Here is a 17,413-nt window from a genome sequence, read left to right as displayed (position 1 = left end):
AAGCTAGGACATTTTGCTATGGTATCTCAGTCTAACAAAGAGGCAGTCAATGCCGTATTTGAAATAGAATTTAGTGAAGGGTCAGAAGAGGAACCTAGTTTTGGAAGAGGCTCAAGTGGTTCAAGGTTCAAGTGGTAGTGGTTCAAGGAGGTGAGTCAAATTGTGTTGATCCTCACGATTGGTGGTAAGGTGCTTAATTTATTGATTGCTTCTGTGGCAAGAATCACCATGATTTCAGAAGAATTGTACAAAGAGAAGTGAAAAGATCAAGAGTCGAACCCTCGAGATAGGAACCCAGTTTCATATGATGGGAGGAAAATTGAATTACCGGGGTATTTTAAGTATTTTTTGGGAATTCAAGGGGAGAAGAATTAAATGGGAAAATATTTGTGGCTACGACGGGACTCAACATTCTCGATTGGTATCATCAAAGTCTTTTTGGGATAACTCTCAGGCCAGGAAGGAAGGTTGAGGTAACAGTGGTTGCTGAGTAGGAAGAGCTTATTCCTTCATCACAAGGTAATGTGTGGGTACAGTCTTACAAATTAGTGTTCAGTGACAAACTGGGTACGATAAAAGGGTTCAAACACAAAATTCAGGTTCAAGGGGATGATGTCCCTGTTAAACACAAGTTAAGGAATGTACTGTTTAGTGTATGTGAGGATCTAGCAGATCTGCTTAAAAAATTGCGTCAAGATAATGAGATTGAACCAGTTGAGTCGACTTTATGACTTACTCCTCTTGTAATACATAGGGAAAAAAATGGCATGTGTAGATCTCAGTAATTGGGGTTGAATCACTTGCTCCACCTAGAATAAATGACAATCTCAATGTTTGCTGGTACTAGTGTCGTTAGCAAAATTGATCTAGCATCTGTATACCACTGGATAGAGTTAGACACTTCTTCCAGACATCTAACTGCTTTTGTTTCACTGATAGGGACCTTCCAATTCAAAAGGATGCCTTTTAGAATGGCATCTGAAGCTTCTGTTTTCCAACAGAGTCTGGAAGAAGTCTTGAAAGGAGTGAAGGGTGGTCACCTTTCAGGATGACATTCTAATTGCAGGAAAGAATGCAGATGAACATGATGAAATAATGAAATCAGTTTTGGAAAAGTTAAAAGATGCAGGGATTGTAGCTAACAGGAAGAAATGAGAGTTAAAGAAAAACAGCTTAGAGTATGTGGGACATTTTATCTCTGAGAAGAGAGTTCACCCACGGTCAAGTTTAGTTGAGGCTATAGTCAAAGCACCCATACCGCACACATGTTAACACGTCGCATCGTTTCTAGGAGTGTGAGAATTTGATTCTAAATTCATCAAACAATTTGCAGCAAAAACATCAATCCTATGGGAGCTGCTAAAGAAAAGGAAAATATTTGTATGGGAAGAGAAGTGTCGGAATGAATTTAATCAGTAAAAAAAATTACATTGTGTCAGCTGAGGTGATATCGTCATTCAGTCCCTTTAAAGAGTGGGCCATCACTGTAGATGCTAGAAATGAAGGTTTGGGTGCCACTTTTTCTCAATATAAGGAGAATAAAGAACAAATTCTAGGGTCTGGATTCAGAGCTTTGAGGGAAAATTTGATTTTTTTTTTCCGGTAACAGAAAAACAGTTGTTGGCCTACTGTTGGGCAATGGAACGCTTCAAGTGCTATGTGTGGGGAAGGAAATTCACTCTCAAAATGGATCATAACCCTTTGGTTAATATTTTGAATAGAGATGTCATCAAAGATCACAGTTCCAGAATAGCAAGATTGAGCTCAAAATTGTTACAGTGTAACTTTCACATTGAGCATGTCTCTGGTGGAAAAAATATAAGGGCTGATTATTTGTCACGTTCACCTATGTGTGAAAACACAGAGATTAACAACCAATATGTAGATGATAAGGAATGTCTAATACCACTACAGCTGTGTGTAATGTGTCCGGCTTCACAGATAAGGATTGGAATGCGTTTTTTTTCATGAAGATGATACTTTAAAGGAGGTGTCTAAGTCTGTAACAGAAGGATGGCCAAAAGAAAAACAACTACCCACAAATGTCCAACCATTCTACAAAATAGCAGATGAGTTATCCATCGAAAATGAAAGCATGTTGATGCGAAGAGAAAAAATTATGCCCCAGTGGTGTGAGAGAAAGGATAATGATGAGTGCTCATGAAGGGCATTTAAGCCAAATCATTACTAAAAGGAAGGTAATAAATTATTATTGGCCAAGCATGGATAGGGAGATGACTGATTTGGTCGAGCGGTGTGTTATTTGTGCTAACAGCGATAACATTTTGAAAAGTAATCCTATTCCTTTCCAACCTACTGAAAAACTCAAAGGACACTGGTCTAAGGTAGTTATGGATTTTATCGGTCCTTTCAACACTCTTCCACGGAAATTAAGATTTGCCATGGTTGTTGTTGATTATTATAGCAAATGGTGGGAGGTGGGGTTCATGAAAGGACCTAATGCCAATGGGGTGATTCGTTTTTAAAGAAAGTATTCCTAAGAGAGGTTTGTCCGAAAGAAATTGTGTCCGACAATGGTGCCCAATTTGTGTCAAAATCCATGCAAGATTTTTTTTTAGAGGAAAATTGTTATCAAGCATAGGAGGATCACCCTATACCACCCACAAGCCAACAGACTGGTGGAAAAAATGAACTGTACACTAATGGACTGCGTCCAATGGTCAATCCAGAACAAAACTGATGTGTCAGAAGTGGTGAATAGCATGCTATGGGCTCATCATTCAACCCCCGAATAGTACAACTGGCTTGAGTCCTTTTGAGATCATGAGAGGGTGTTTACCAAAGTCTAAAATGTGTCCTGGATGGTTGCACAAGTATCAATGTAAAACGACCATTAGAAACAAACTGATGGAATTGTACAACCCAAAACAGAATTGTCCCAATTTAAAATGAAAAATTGGTTGGATGACAAACACAAAGTTAAAGATGTTACTCTCAGGATAGATATAGGGGATTGGGTATGGATAAGAGATCACACACTTGTTGTGAAAGGAATGTCAAAGTTCAGGACACCTGTTCAGGTGGAGGCTGTTTCTAGAAATGCAATCTGAGTCAATGGGAATACATAGTGGAACATTGTGAGAGTGGTAAAGATAAAATGCCATGAGTGTGATGTTCCCCTAACAAAGCAGATTGTTAAGAAACAGTTTGTTGGTAAGGACCATGAATGTACTGATGTTAGACCAAGAAGTACAAGACATATTAAGAAACCTTTGCGATACCAGGATGCATAAGGTATGTATGTACCTAACCCATGAAAGGTAAAGATTTTAGTTGAAAAAATGCATTATCTATTTCTTATTGTATTTTTTTTCATTGTATTCTTCTAGTTTGCTAGCTCTGCTTCTTAGACATATTGTTTTGTGGAAATAATCTGTTATATTAATAAGTTGTGTGTACCCATTAGTATTTAATGGAAAGATTGGAGATACTGAGGTGATGTCTTGATATGTCATATCAAGCATTCTAATACGAATGCGGAATGTTGTGAAATGCTGTTCAACAGCTGTCAAACAACTCTCAATTTCTGGAAGCGGAGGTTTCCTCGAAACAGAGATAACTATTGCTCTCACAGAGAGGGAGCTGCATCTTTAGATGACCTGGCTGGGCCCAGGGCGATGGGGTCCCCTCCCCAATAATTAAGTGTTTAGGCCAGGCCCCGGGGGATGGGGTTCCCGGGCCTGATATCGGGGAGAGGGGCCGCATGGTCCCCACCCAAAAAAAACCAAGAAATACAATTTAGAAGGCCAGGCTCCAGGTGATAGGGTCCCCAGGGCAGAGATCTGCACAGGGAGGGGTGAGGGCATGTGCCACCCCCCAAAAAAAAATATAAATGCTGGTCCAAGGGGGATATTTGGTTAAAATGGACCATGGGGGAGGTTCCCCTCCCCCCAAAAATATATATTTTAGAAAGCTGGGTCACAGTGGATGGGGTCCCCGGGTACAAAATTGGCCAGAAGAGGCCAAAGGCTGTGCGCAGCATGGGCTTGGGTGGTTATAGCGGGTTGGCTGCAGGCCCTGCAGCCAACAGCCGCCGTGCAGCGGTGGCTGGATTAACGTATAGTAATCAAAATTACTTTACATAAAAAAAAAAAAAAACACATAGAAATTCACTGAAAAAAACAATGGTTACAGGGACGTTGTAGCTGGGAAATAGAATTACAAAACCATAGAAATTCACCTGTTATAGTGATCTCAAATAACTATAACACTGCTAATTAACCCACAAACTACGGTACTCATGGCATCTCTGATAACATCATTGATAATATCAATGTAATATTTGCAGTAAAATCTTTGTTGAAAAACTGTGCATGGCGGGGGCACGAGTTATCTTTACACCTTAGGGCGCGAGTTATAGTTACTTGAGATAACTCTACCTATAACAGGTGAATTTCTATGGTTTTGTATGCTTAAAATCTGAGCCTAACTATAACCTTTGATATATATGGAAAATGTCACTTACCCAGTGTACACCTGTTCGTGGCATGTTCCGCTGCAGATTCACATGCTATGCACAGGTCCTGCCATCTAGTGTTGGGCTCGGAGTGTTACAAGTTGTTTTTCTTCTAAGAAGTATTTTCGAGTCACATGACCGAGTGACTCCTCCTTTTCGGCTCCATTGCACATGGGCATCGACTCCATTTTAGATTGTTTTCCCACAGAGGGTAAGGTAGGAGTGATAGAGTGTAAAGAAAGAGATGTCCATACAAAGGAATAGAGATATATATATACATATGTCCAAATTTAAATGTAACTTAAATGGCTACAGGCTCCCGGGGAGGAGGGAGGGTGCATGTGAATCTGCAGCGGAACATGCCACGAACAGACGAACACTGGGTAAGTGACATTTTCTGTTCAATGGCATGTTTAGCTGCAGATACACATGCTATGCATAGACCACAAAGCAGTTTTCCTCCCATAAGCGGTGGTCAGCCTGTAGGAGTTGAAGTTGTTTTAAATAGTGTTCTTAGTACAGCCTGTCCTACTGTGGCTTGTTGTGTTGCGCCTCCGTCAGTGGAGGAGAGAGTTGCACCCATGCAAAATGCACTGAGCACACAAAAACCCACAAATACGTAGGCATTTTACATTGGCATTCCATCTCTGACAATACTTGAACCACCAAAGTAACTGTTTCCCCAGGTTAAGACTGATCAGCAACACGCCAACACTTCATGGAAGTTCTGGGAAGGGGGGACAGTCCGGAGGAGTTCCGGGTGGAGACAGAGCTACAAGGTGAGTACACCCTGGAACTCACTGGGTAGTGGTACTGCAAAATTTATATTTTAGCAACTAAGTGCTTTCAGAGGTAATGCACAGTGCCGCTTTCACTGACATGCTCTGCTCAGCTGCTTCACAAAACGCTTGCTACTTCAAAGGGAGTTACATAACTGAATAATAAGCAGCCACGTTGTATACACCTTGTTGGCTGTTTTATATCACTTCCATCTGTTATAATGCATTCAGTGACTTTGTCTGTTTTTCTATCTTTGCCTTGAATCGTTTCGCTTATTTTTTTACATTACACAGAGACCTGCAGAACATAGAAAGAAACCTAAATAAAAGCATTAATTTCACTTCTCTGTTTTACTACATTTATATTTTATTTTGTGAAGCACACAGTGGGGATGCCCAGGAAAGATAGCCTTGTGTAAAGTGATGTTTCCCACAGCACCAAACACTGGGATTGACTCCAAGCAGGAACATCCACAACAATAATGAAAGGTGCGATCTCAACATCTGGCTGACACCCTTCCTTAAAAAGCTATCAGGGAAAGATAGAGGACAGATCTGGCCTAGAAACCCCCTCTCCGTGAAAACCAGATACTGCAATTCCACCCCTCACCCGTTGTATCCACCACCTGACAGTGCTGAGGAACACTAACTATATAAATAAACAAAAGGCCTCTTGGAATTTCTAAAGGTAGTCTGGGATCTCTCTCCTGACTTCATTATCTAGGGTTCTTCCTTCCAGATACAGAAATGCAGGTAATACACTTCCACTTTCTCAGATGTTGTCCTTACCCCCATCCTGTGCCATGCTAAACAAGGAGCATCGAAATGGATCCCAATTTATTTTTGTAATTATTACTGAGAAGCAAACTTTAAGGGCAACTATCAGAATTCAGCCACTCCAGCATTAGCAGAATCTCATTTTCAATAACTAATCTCAAACAGCTTATCTACTAACTTCACCAACCAACTGTAAGAACTCACATATCCTGAACCTCAATACTATGGATTACACCTAAATCCTATTAGTTTAATCCACCACAAAGACATATTTGTCTGAAAACTAAGTGGCTCCAGAGTATGTTATGTAACCTAAAAAGAACACCAAGAACAATAGGAAAATGCCCAAGCTACGCGATGTCAGCCCTAAGATATTTTGACAGCTGCACAGTGCCTGTACCATACAATATTAATGGTCTAGTGGCTAGTAATATTGCAAAGATTAAGCATTAAGCAAATGGTGCCCACTAGAACATATGCTCTATTATCTGCGTGAAGAAAATGAGTTACTTACCTGTAACTGCAGTTCTCCAGTATTGGTATCTTTCATAGATTCACATGCTTGAATCATCCCCGTCGTCGAGGTGGGAGCCTCACGGTAAACTTAAATACATAAAGCAGTAAGTCAGTAAAAGTAAAACCAGTAGGCCCTAGTAGGCCTCATAGGGTATTTTACAGTCTATCCACTTTGTTTTGTGAAAAGACCCAAACTTTAGTATCAACCAATCAGGATTCAGCCCCTCCCAAACACTCCCAACAGAGGCTGAATTCCCTCAGATTTTCTAGTAGGAGTGTGAAGTTTAATATCTGTATAATAGGGGAGCCTCTGAGGGGAGGAGGGTGGGTCGCATGTGAATCTATGAAAGATACCAATACTGGAGAACTGCAGTTACAGGTAAGTAACTAATTTTCTTCTCCAGCATTGGATCTTTCATAGATTCACATGCTTGAATCAGAATAACGAGCAGTAATGTCTTCTTAATTAGTGAATTACATTAACTGTAATTTTGTCAGAATTTTATAAGTGATGTGAGTTACTTTGGTTCAGCTTTAAGATCCACGTAAAGATCTATATATATCAGAACATACAAATATATATATATATATATATATATATATACCTATATATCCGTAGACATCCGAATAGAAGAGCAATAAAAGCTGTGTGGCAGAAACTCCTGACACAATTTATCTTGTTATTATGAAGTCTACTACAAAGTAACGCAGTATAACAAAGTGAACAATCCGAAGTACAAAATTAGAGTAAAACACACTGTAGCTACTAATGAGACTAAGAACGAATAACGAACATACCTCGAGTGTGGTGGTGGGATGTGTAAGAGGCTCACCTTAACGAAATAGATGCCTCAGCACTGCCTGTCCCACTGCTGTATCGACGTTGTTAGTTTCCTCGAGACAGTAATGCCTCGTAAATGTGTGCTGGCTGGACCATGTTGCTGCTCTACAGATGCTATGTAGTGGTACACCTGCAAAGAGTGCAGCTGAAGTGGCTACCGATCTTGTAGAGTGGGCTCTGACCTTGGTGTGGAGCGGTTTTCCTGCTTTTGAATGGCAGAATTGAATTGCCAGGCCAATCCATCTTGCTATAGTCTGTTTGGACACCGCATGTCCCTTTCTTGTGCCGCCAAATGCTACAAATAATTGATCAGATTGGCGGATGGCTTGAGTTTTCTGTAGATAAAACTTTAAACATCTTTTAATATCAAGAGAATGTAACGTCTTCTCTGCTATTGTTTGCGGATTTGGAAAGAAAGTCTTTAAGATGACTGGTTCATTCAAGTGAAACGTTGAAGGAACTTTCGGGATGAACTTAGGATTTGTACGCAGGATGACACCTGAGTTTGTGAATTGGAGGAAAGGCTGTTTGACAGTGAAAGCCTGAATGTCGCGGACTCTTTTTGCTGAAGTAAGAGCTAGCAGTAATGCTGTTTTCCATGAAATGAATTTTAGATCAGCCTTGTGGATCGGCTCAAAAGGAGCTTTCATGACCTGCATCAAGACAACATTTAGGGACCATAATGGTGGAGGCTTCCTAACTGGCGGGAAAGCCCGAAAAAGGCCCTTCATGAATTGTTTGACAATTCTTGTAGAACACAATGAGACTCTGTCTGGAGATCTGCGGTATCTGGAGATTGCAGCCAGATGTACCCGAATGGAAGAATATGCAAGTCCTGATTTTGCCAGGAGGAGGAGATATGGAAGTATCTGTTCCAAAGTAGAGGACAAAGGATGTATATCTTCTGCTGCACACCATATACAAAAACGCTTCCATTTCAATTTATAGGTTTTGTTGGTGGTGTCAGCTCTAGCTTTTGCCAAGATGTCTCTACACTCCTGGGAAATGTTGAGATTCAAGTATTCATTGTATTCAGGAGCCAAGCTGACAAATGACGGATCTGGGTGTCTGACTTGTCCCTGGTGCATCGTTAAAAGAGTCGGACTCTGTCTGAGTCGTAGATGTGGCCGTTCGGAGAGCATGAGGAGCTCTGTGTACCAGACTTGTCTGGGCCATCTGGGAGCTATGAGGAGAAGGCGACACCCTTCCGCTTTCAGTTTGTTGATGACTCTCGGTATGAGTGGGATCGGAGGAAAAGCGTAGGCATAAACTCCGGACCATCTCATCGAAAACGCATTCCCCCACAAATCTTTTTGGGGAAGCCAACTTGGGTAAAACTGGCATTTCTTGTTCTCGAGAGTGGCAAATAGGTCTAGGTTCGGTTTGCCCCATAGTAGAAAAAGACTGTTGAGAGTTTTTTGATCTAGTTCCCACTCGTGATAAGGAATCACTGTCCTGCTCAGGGTGTCTGCTAGAACATTGGTTTGGCCTGGCACATGCTCCGCTTTGAGTGAAATATTGTGCTTGATGGCCCATGTCCAAATTTGCTGTGCTAGCTGCGAGAGTTGTAGGGATCTCGTGCCTCCTTGCTTGTTTAGATAAAACATGCTGGTTGTGTTGTCTGTCCTGATTAAGACGCTTGAATTTTGTATTTTTGGCAAGAAAGCTTTTAGAGCTAAGTGTATTGCCTTGAGTTCTAGATAATTGATGTGGAGCTGAGTGTCTTTCACATTCCAGATTCCGCTGATTTGCAGGTCCTGGCAGTGTGCCCCCCATCCTTCGAGAGAGGCATCCGTTGTTACTATGTAACTTGGTGGTTGAAGAAGAAATGAGCGTCCGTTTGACAAATTGGTTAGAGTCGCCCACCACCTCATGGTGTTCTTCATTAGAGGCGTTATGCGGATCTTGTCTTCGAAAGAACCGTTGACCTGGGTCCATTGTATGTCTAATTGCTCTTGCAGGGGTCGCATATGGAGCCTGCAATCTGGGACTAGCGGAATGCATGATGATATCATCCCGAGCAATGACTTGTAGATGCAGACTGAAACAAACCTTTTTCTGGAGAGGCTGTCTGCCAAGGACTGTGTCTAGAATTGCTCCCAAGAAACTTAATACCTGTTTGGGGTGGAGTTGAGATTTCTGGTAGTTGATTACAAACCCCAGGCTGTGTAACAATTGAAGGCAATAAGAGATATGACTTGTCACTTGCAATTTCGAGGGTGCCTTTATAAGCCAGTCGTCCAGGTAAGGGAAGACCTGGATACCTGACTGACGGAGATGTGCTGCTACCGGAGCCAACATTTTTGTGAAGATTCTGGGGGCTGATTTGAGACCGAATGGGAGAACCCGGAATTGGAGGTGCATACTTCCCACTCTGAACCTTAGGAATTTGCGATGGTTGCGATATATGGGGATATGAAAATAAGCATCCTGGAGGTCTAGGGATGCCATCCGATCCCCGGTATTTAACAGACACAGGACATCCTGCAGTGTTACCATCCTGAACGACTGTTTCTTTAGAAACTTGTTTAGTGCTCTCAAGTCGAGAATGGGACGCCAGTCTCCTGAGGGTTTCTTTACAAGGAAAAAACAGGAGTAGAATCCTCTGTTCTTTTGAGATAAAGGGACTGGTTCTACTGCTCCTTTTCTCAACATTACTCTTACTTCCCTGAGGAGTTGGTTCAACCTCGGAGATGGTGGGCCCGATGGAGGAACAATTGGTGGTGTTTGTGTGAATTCCAGAGTATGACCTCTGGCCACTACATCGAGTACCCATCTGTCCGATGTTATAGTCTTCCACATGGGGAAATAGGAAGTGATGCGACCTCCGACCCTCGATGTTGGTTGGTGGGGAAGCGCAGAGGTGATCGTCGGGTCATTGCTTTCTGCCTGTATCTCTTCCTCGGGCAGCTCCTCTTCCTCTAGCTGGATGTTTGTAAGCTGCGGCCGGTGGTAGTCTATAATGCTGCTGTTGCTGATGGTACTGATGTCGTGAGCCTGTGGAGGAAGACTGATATTGTGATCTGTATTGTTGGTATCCACCTCGAAAGGAGTAATTACCTCTACCCCTTGCTCCACGAAAGGGTTGTTTTTTATATTGCAGGGTACCAAGGGATTTTGCCGTATCGGTATCCGTCTTGATAGCCTGCAACATGTCGTCGACATGTTTACCAAACAGACTCTCTCCATCGAAAGGCATGTCAAGAACACGACTCTGGACTTCTGGTCTGAATGAAGTAGCTTTAAGCCATCCTTGTCTGCGCAGGACTGCCACGCCAGCTAATTGTCTAAAGCCAGTGAGAGAAATGTCTATTGCGCTGTCTATAATCTCCGCGGAGACTCTTTCTCCCTCCTGCAAGACCTTTTTTGCTTCCACCTTGACGTCTTCTGGCAGTAAATCTAAAAAAGCAGACATGTCTGCCCACATCTGGCGATCGTACCTTCCCAGGATGGCGAGGGAGTTAGCCGCCTTAACTGTGACTGCAGCAACAGAGGAGAATTTTCTAATCTCCTTCCTTCCTTGTCTGGGGGAGACGCAATAGGTGTGGAGGGGTTTTTGGAACGCCGCTGAGCCGCCTGTGATATAACAGAGTCAGGTTTCGGCTGTGAGACTAGACAGGCCGGAGAATCATCTGGGGCCTTGTACTTCTTCTCTAGTCTTGGCATTTGAGAAGGCACTGTTGCCGGGTTTTTCATTGCCTTCAAACCCTCCTGCCATAAGAAATCTACAATGGGTATGGCTCTTACAGATCTCTTTGATGGTTCTTTAAAGTCGTACAAAAAACATTCGGTTTCATGAGAAACAATTGCAAGTCCAAAACGTTTCGCCGCCCTCTCTATTAAATTATGGAAACCTCCTATGTCATCTGGAGGAGAATCTACTGGACCTGCTGGCGGTGGAGATGGTGTGGGGAGGAGATAATCATCCCATTCACTAGCCGCCGAATCTCTTAACTCACCCTCTTCCCTTTCGTCGTCTGACGAGGGGCAAGCTTCCTGAGTTTGGCTAGTTATCGGTATACTAGCCTGTGGCGTTTCCGAAAAATTAGAAGTGTGAGTCTGACGAGGTGTCTGGTAGCTCTCAGGTCTAGGTGGCGTGGACCGAGTTGATGGTGGAAACCTTTTATAGTAGTCCTTCAACATATACTGTAGATCTGCTACCAGCGTGCTAGGCATAGCGAGGGGCGATGGTTGTTCTGCCTGTGGATAAGATGTTGAGGCGTAACTAGGCTGGTAATGTTGATCCTCCTCTTCATCAAACTCTTGGCATTTGACATTGAGTTGGGACGGGCTACTAGCTGCCCCAAACATTCCATCGTTTTGCGAGTATGCATCATCGTCCTCATCCTCAAAAAGATGTTGTGGTGGATATGGCAACACATTACTTGGCGAGGTATGCATTGGCAGAATATTGGATGCCTTGTCACCCATATCAATAAGTGAAAGGGGTAAGAATCTGGTAGAATCGTCCTGATGGTATGAGGAATGGTGTGGCGAAGTATCCAGGTAGGTGGATGGCTTGTACACTGTTAGTTGTGTCGACGATATAATCGTCGACGGTTCCCTAGTCGATGGTTCCTTCGACGACGGATCTCTCGTCGACGGCGTCTTTGCTAACGGGTCTTTTGTCGACGGATCCTTCATCGACGGGCCCTTTATAGACGGTCGTTTCGCCGCCGTATCTTCTATAGGTGCCGTCGTCGGCAGTGCCTTTTTAAACCTCATTGAGAGGTGCTTCATAGATGGGAGTGCCCTGGTAGATTGGTGAACCCAGGAGGCCTCCGCTGTCGACGATGTGGTTGCCGACGAAGCTTTCTTAAAAAAATTTGCCGTAATTATCGTCGTCTATGATAACGGCGACGACGTCATAATCATAGGTGCGACCGGTGTTGTGAACGTCGACGATACTGTAGTCGCTGTTGTCGTCGACGCTGTCGTCGACGGGGTGGTCGTCGACGGTTGTTTTTTCACTGAAAAGAGTTTTTCTGGCTCTTTCTGTCGTGACAGAGACAGTGATGGCTTTTTTTAGGTACTTTTTCGGTGCAAAGGCGTCGTAGGTTCTGAATGAACCTTTTTTGGCAAATGTTGAAATGTCTCTGAGTGGGAAACATCCTTTTTCGCTTCAGTAGAGACTTGTTTTGTCTTTTTGGGCACCTTCCTAGGTGGCTCATCAGACCCTCTACTTCTCTCACCTGTTCTCCTATGAGGGCGAGAAGTATGTGATGACGGTTCGCTGTCATCCGAGGAAGGATGTTCCATGGCTTTTTGCTTTTGCAGCCATAAGAGAAGTCTACCCTCACGGTCTTTAAGGGTTTTTTGACTAAAGGTGCGACAGATTTTGCAGTCTCTCACCTTGTGGAGGCAGTAGATACACTTCTTGTGGGGGTCATCAACATGCAGTCTCTTCTTCCCACAATTGTCACAGTCTCTGAACAGACCCTTCTTTGTCTTTTCAGACATAGTGAAGCTTTCCTGAGAGAAAAAACAATCTTCAGTCAGAAATAAGGAAAAACTGAGCAGAGCTCAGGGAGACTCCCTTCACACGACGTGCGGTAGAAAATCTGAGGGAATTCAGCCTCTGCTGGGAGTGTTTGGGAGGGGCTGAATCCTGATTGGTTGATACTAAAGTTTGGGTCTTTTCACAAAACAAAGTTGATAGACTGTAAAATACCCTATGAGGCCTACTAGGGCCTACTGGTTTTACTTTTACTGACTTACTGCTTTATGTATTTAAGTTTACCGTGAGGCTCCCACCTCGACGACGGGGATGATTCAAGCATGTGAATATATGAAAGATCCAATGCTGGCGAATTTAAAACTATGCATGGTTGAATAAAAGCTGCAACTAGTATCAAAACTTACAATAAGAAGTATTACACAAACCCACATTTTTAGAACAGTAACGTGTAATCCATCACAATGAAACTGATAATGAATGACATGCCAAAAGTAATCTCTTACTGTAATATACTTAATAGGTACCCAGTGACAACGGTAGCATTCCTAAATAAAAACTAAATCGTGCCACCCATGTTGCAACTGTGCTCACTTAAAGCATACCTATTTGCATCAGCGTCTCTTCCATGCTGTTGGTGGCTGTGACCATTGCGACAGATGCTCCAAGCGGATCACTATCAGGAAACTGAACTGGTTCTGGCACAACACGGCGATCATTAAGCCCGAGAGGTCCAGCAAGTAACTCAAATTCCTCTTCTCCTGTCAGTTTTTCCTCTTCATCAACATCCAACATATCCCAGTCTTCTATAAAAACATAACAGATAGTAAACAAGGCAGGAATGCAAAGTATGCATAAACTGGGGTAAGAGATTTCAAAACAATATTTTATTTGAAAGACAACATATATAAATATTACTGTGATCAAACTCATTGCTACAGCTGACCAAAGATTAATATGCATATGTCTTGCTACCATAAGCCCAGTGTGTTGGTTTGATATGATGAAGCAGCTTCTTTGAGGAGCTATACTTTGCGTATATCACAGAGCCTGTGTCAGGGCCTTAACTGTCCCCTGATTTCTTAAAACCTCAGTTATTACATGCATAATAATGTATCCGCTTTAGAGACTTTGAAGAGGTTCTGTAATCACCTGTCCGCCTCCAAGCCCCCACCACCAAATGGACAGGTGTATTGCTAATTATACAGCTCTTAAACACCACATTTTTTGATAATCTGGCCCATAAAACGTGCCTTGATTTTTCAGGGTCTCCTGATTCTGAGATTTTACTCAGTGTTAACTTAGCCTGTGAAGTGTCAAAGATTCCTTTTATCTAACTTCTGCTTGGTATCTATCCTTGTATAAAGACTACTTTTAAAATACATCTGGTGGGTGGTTTGCTACTGACATCTCATTCACTAAACGACACTTTCTCTGCTGAATGCCTACTTGAAATGATTTATTGTACTATGACTTACTTTTCTTGCATACCATAAATGCATCACTGATGCCCCGAAAGACTTACAGGGATAATAGCAACTGAATTGTGCTTGTTGTCCTGTGGATTTAATTCTCATAATGTGAGACCCACAGAGAATAATAGATCCTACTTGATATTACACAATAGTCTCAACAATCATCCAGCAACTATTCTAATTCAAATGTTGGCATGAAAAGTAATTACTGATGTCAAGAGTGTCTATCACCAACTTCTTCACTAACGTGTCCCTAATTTATTCTTACAAAATTCCGGTCCTTTTGGTAGTGTAAATATTTGAGTAACTGGGAGGAAAGTTAAAAAGGTACCAGTTACACAAAGGATGTAATCCATTCAGATCACTCACATGTAGTTATTTCTTGCAATCCTGAATGACTAATATACAAGGGAGGACTTTCCTACAAGGAGTCAAAGACATCTATTGAGATACAGCAACATGGCAGATTAGGGCAGAACAAGACTTGGTGGTGATCTATAGAGTCATCAGAAAGCTTGCGTCAAATAGCACATAAAAGGGACAATTGTTGCTCGAGTGTTAGAGAGCTGGGGTGAAAGGCCATTTCATTTTGGAATACAAAGCAGCTTCCACCAGATTTGTACTCGATCGCCTTAAAAAAAGCCTTTTACAGTTTGAATAACCAAATGGTTAATTACACGTGGAAGTTGTTCTACAGAGTGAATATTTTTGGGTTCAGATGCTGTGCATCAATTATGTAGCATATTCTCCCCTCTTGAGAGGCTTGGATTAAATGAGTTTGTGAACATGTGCTTTAATACTCTTTGCCCGAGTGCTCCTCCTCCTTGTTAGCATGAACAGCCACACAATGTTTTGAAAGGTGTGTAAGGAAGGCAATGTGGCTGCCCTACAGATGCTATTTACTGTGACATTTGCAATGAATAACCGTGTTGCCTCATCCTTCCTTGTAGAGGCACTCTGTCTTGTAACACGTCTGGATTAGTTGGACTAACCATCTAGTAGTGGTCCCTTGGTGACCAGTGAGCCTTTGCCTGCTCGTGGCAAGGAGATGTAAAATTTGCATCCTTACTGATTTGGATTGTTTACTGTAAGTAATATATGCTTGTTCTACTGACATCCAGCATGTGAAGGGTTTTTTCTGATTACCATCTCGGAACAAAACTGGGGGCTGTATAACTTTTGTTTACCCGGAAATGTAAAACGACCTTTTGCAGAAACTGTGGGTTTGTCATCATTACTACTCTGTCCTTTATCTGCAGAACATATTTTTAGTGACACTCTCAAGATGCATCATTACTACTCTGTCCTTTATCTGCAGAACATATTTTTAGTGACACTCTCAAGATGCAATAATATGTAATAGTCAAGTAACAGGAATGTACATTGAGTGAGGAGAGTCAGCGTAGTGGAGCCTCTAATGCTCATTCGAGAACAGTAGGGCAGATGCAGATTACAGGATACACTTAGATAGGCTTTTTAAATTAGAATGTCGTAAAAAAGGGAGAAAGAAAAAATTTAACTAAACAAATCCACCCTCCCCACCCCTTCAGAGACTTGCCACAGGGAAAACGTGTGGTCATGAGGGAACGGGAGGGGGATGGGAGCATTGGTGTTGTGTAATAGTCGAGGCAATTGTGGGAGGAAGCGGGGGTGGGCTCTGTTGGGTAGTCAGGGGCACATCTACTAGTATTATTATTCTCTGAATGGTTCACTTTCATATTTCCTGAGCTACCTAGGACAGTGCGTGTGACCTAGCTGTCATGTCTGTTGAAGTAAAACATCATAGTGGTGTGCTGTCTGTTTGTACTAGAACCACTTTTACTCCGATTTGTTTCATTAAGGCCTTTACAGCCAAGAAGGCTGTTTTCAGATCCACCACTCCTATATGTTTCACTGCCTCTTCTGGGATCCACAGGAACCTGATGTTTAGTTTCCACAAATTCAGATCCCACCCTGACAAATGCCTTTGTCTGTGACACTGACACTGTAGCACTTCCAGAGTTGTCTGAATGGGCTTTACAGTTATGTAAAGTCCATGAAAGGCATATTTACTAACCACTGCCGCCTGCCTTTTCTGCTTGAACCCAGAGACTCTAAAGGATGCATGCCTTTGTAGGGTGGTTCCTGTACACAGCTATCTGCTGGCTGTATCTGTCTTTTAGGGCAGTGCTGCAGCTGGTCAAGCCGTCCTGGATGATCGACTTTGCTGCCTACTTTTACTGGTTTGGGAGGTGTTGCATTAGCTTGTCCACATCAACCCACTGTTGGTGGCATACCCGTTGGGCATCACATTAAAAGTGCACCATTAGGTGACAGCCTACCGCTCTACCCCCCAATCTCCATCTTCTTGCTCTCCCTGTTTAGTGGAAGTCCTGTAGCAGTGGGGGCATTGGCTTGTTTGTGTGCTGTGATGGAAGTCTGCCATCACACTGTCCTTGATGTAGGTAGCATTGCTGAAAGAGTCTCTCTACTACTTCTCCACCCTGGGTGCTACAGCCTTGGCTGAGGCTGATTTCCTGAACGGCTCTCACCCTGGTCCAGGATGCTGGGGAGTTTTGGAAGGAACTGGTTCGAGCACCCTGTCGGTGTCTGCTGCCTGTTTAATCAGGGGAGGTTGGGTTGAAGGACTGAAGAGGTATACACCCTCTTCTTCTTCAAGGGAGTTTGCCTCTATATCCTGCCACCCTAGGCCCTCTGCTGACTCCAGGTCATGAAAATACCCCCAGTCAAAGTGAACTTTTTGGGTCCCCTTTTCCGTAGATCTCTTCTTCTTGCTTTCTTTCCTACTCTTCTTTATTATTGAAGGCAACGGATCGCTGTGTTACACCTCTTGATCTTGCTTGTTCTGAGGCATCAGTGGAAGGAAACATTCCTCCATGGAGTCATCAAACTCCTTCCTCTTCATGAGAGCCTCCTTTTTGGCTTCAATCCTGCATTTTGTTCAGTGTTTAAAGCTCTCTGTTCCACATCAAGAGCTTAGTTTTTAGTGCAGATGACTACATTTCACCAGGGTCTATATCTCCCCAACCTCCTGCTCACCAGTTGAGGGCAGTTTCAAGGGTTTTACCGCTAATGGTTGCTTTCAGCTTTGAC

General features: G+C 42.9%; 1 protein-coding gene across 12 annotated transcripts in view; it reads right to left on the bottom strand.

The window, feature by feature from the left end:
- The window catches only part of HERC1 (HECT and RLD domain containing E3 ubiquitin protein ligase family member 1), a 1,155,039-nt gene that overhangs the window by 417,411 nt on the left and 720,215 nt on the right, over positions 1 to 17,413 (bottom strand). For 11 of the 12 annotated variants that reach the window (XM_069222059.1, XM_069222062.1, XM_069222066.1 and 8 more), the window contains exon 47: positions 13,451 to 13,651. In XM_069222059.1, coding sequence (XP_069078160.1) covers positions 13,451 to 13,651 — 201 coding nt within the window. The remainder of the gene's footprint in view (positions 1 to 13,450; positions 13,652 to 17,413) is intronic. The other variant, XM_069222061.1, reaches the window with a different exon arrangement.

Source organism: Pleurodeles waltl, chromosome 3_1, assembly GCF_031143425.1.
Source record: "Pleurodeles waltl isolate 20211129_DDA chromosome 3_1, aPleWal1.hap1.20221129, whole genome shotgun sequence".
NCBI classification, from domain to species: Eukaryota; Metazoa; Chordata; class Amphibia; order Caudata; family Salamandridae; genus Pleurodeles; species Pleurodeles waltl.
This window is presented reverse-complemented; position numbering and strand designations above follow the sequence as displayed.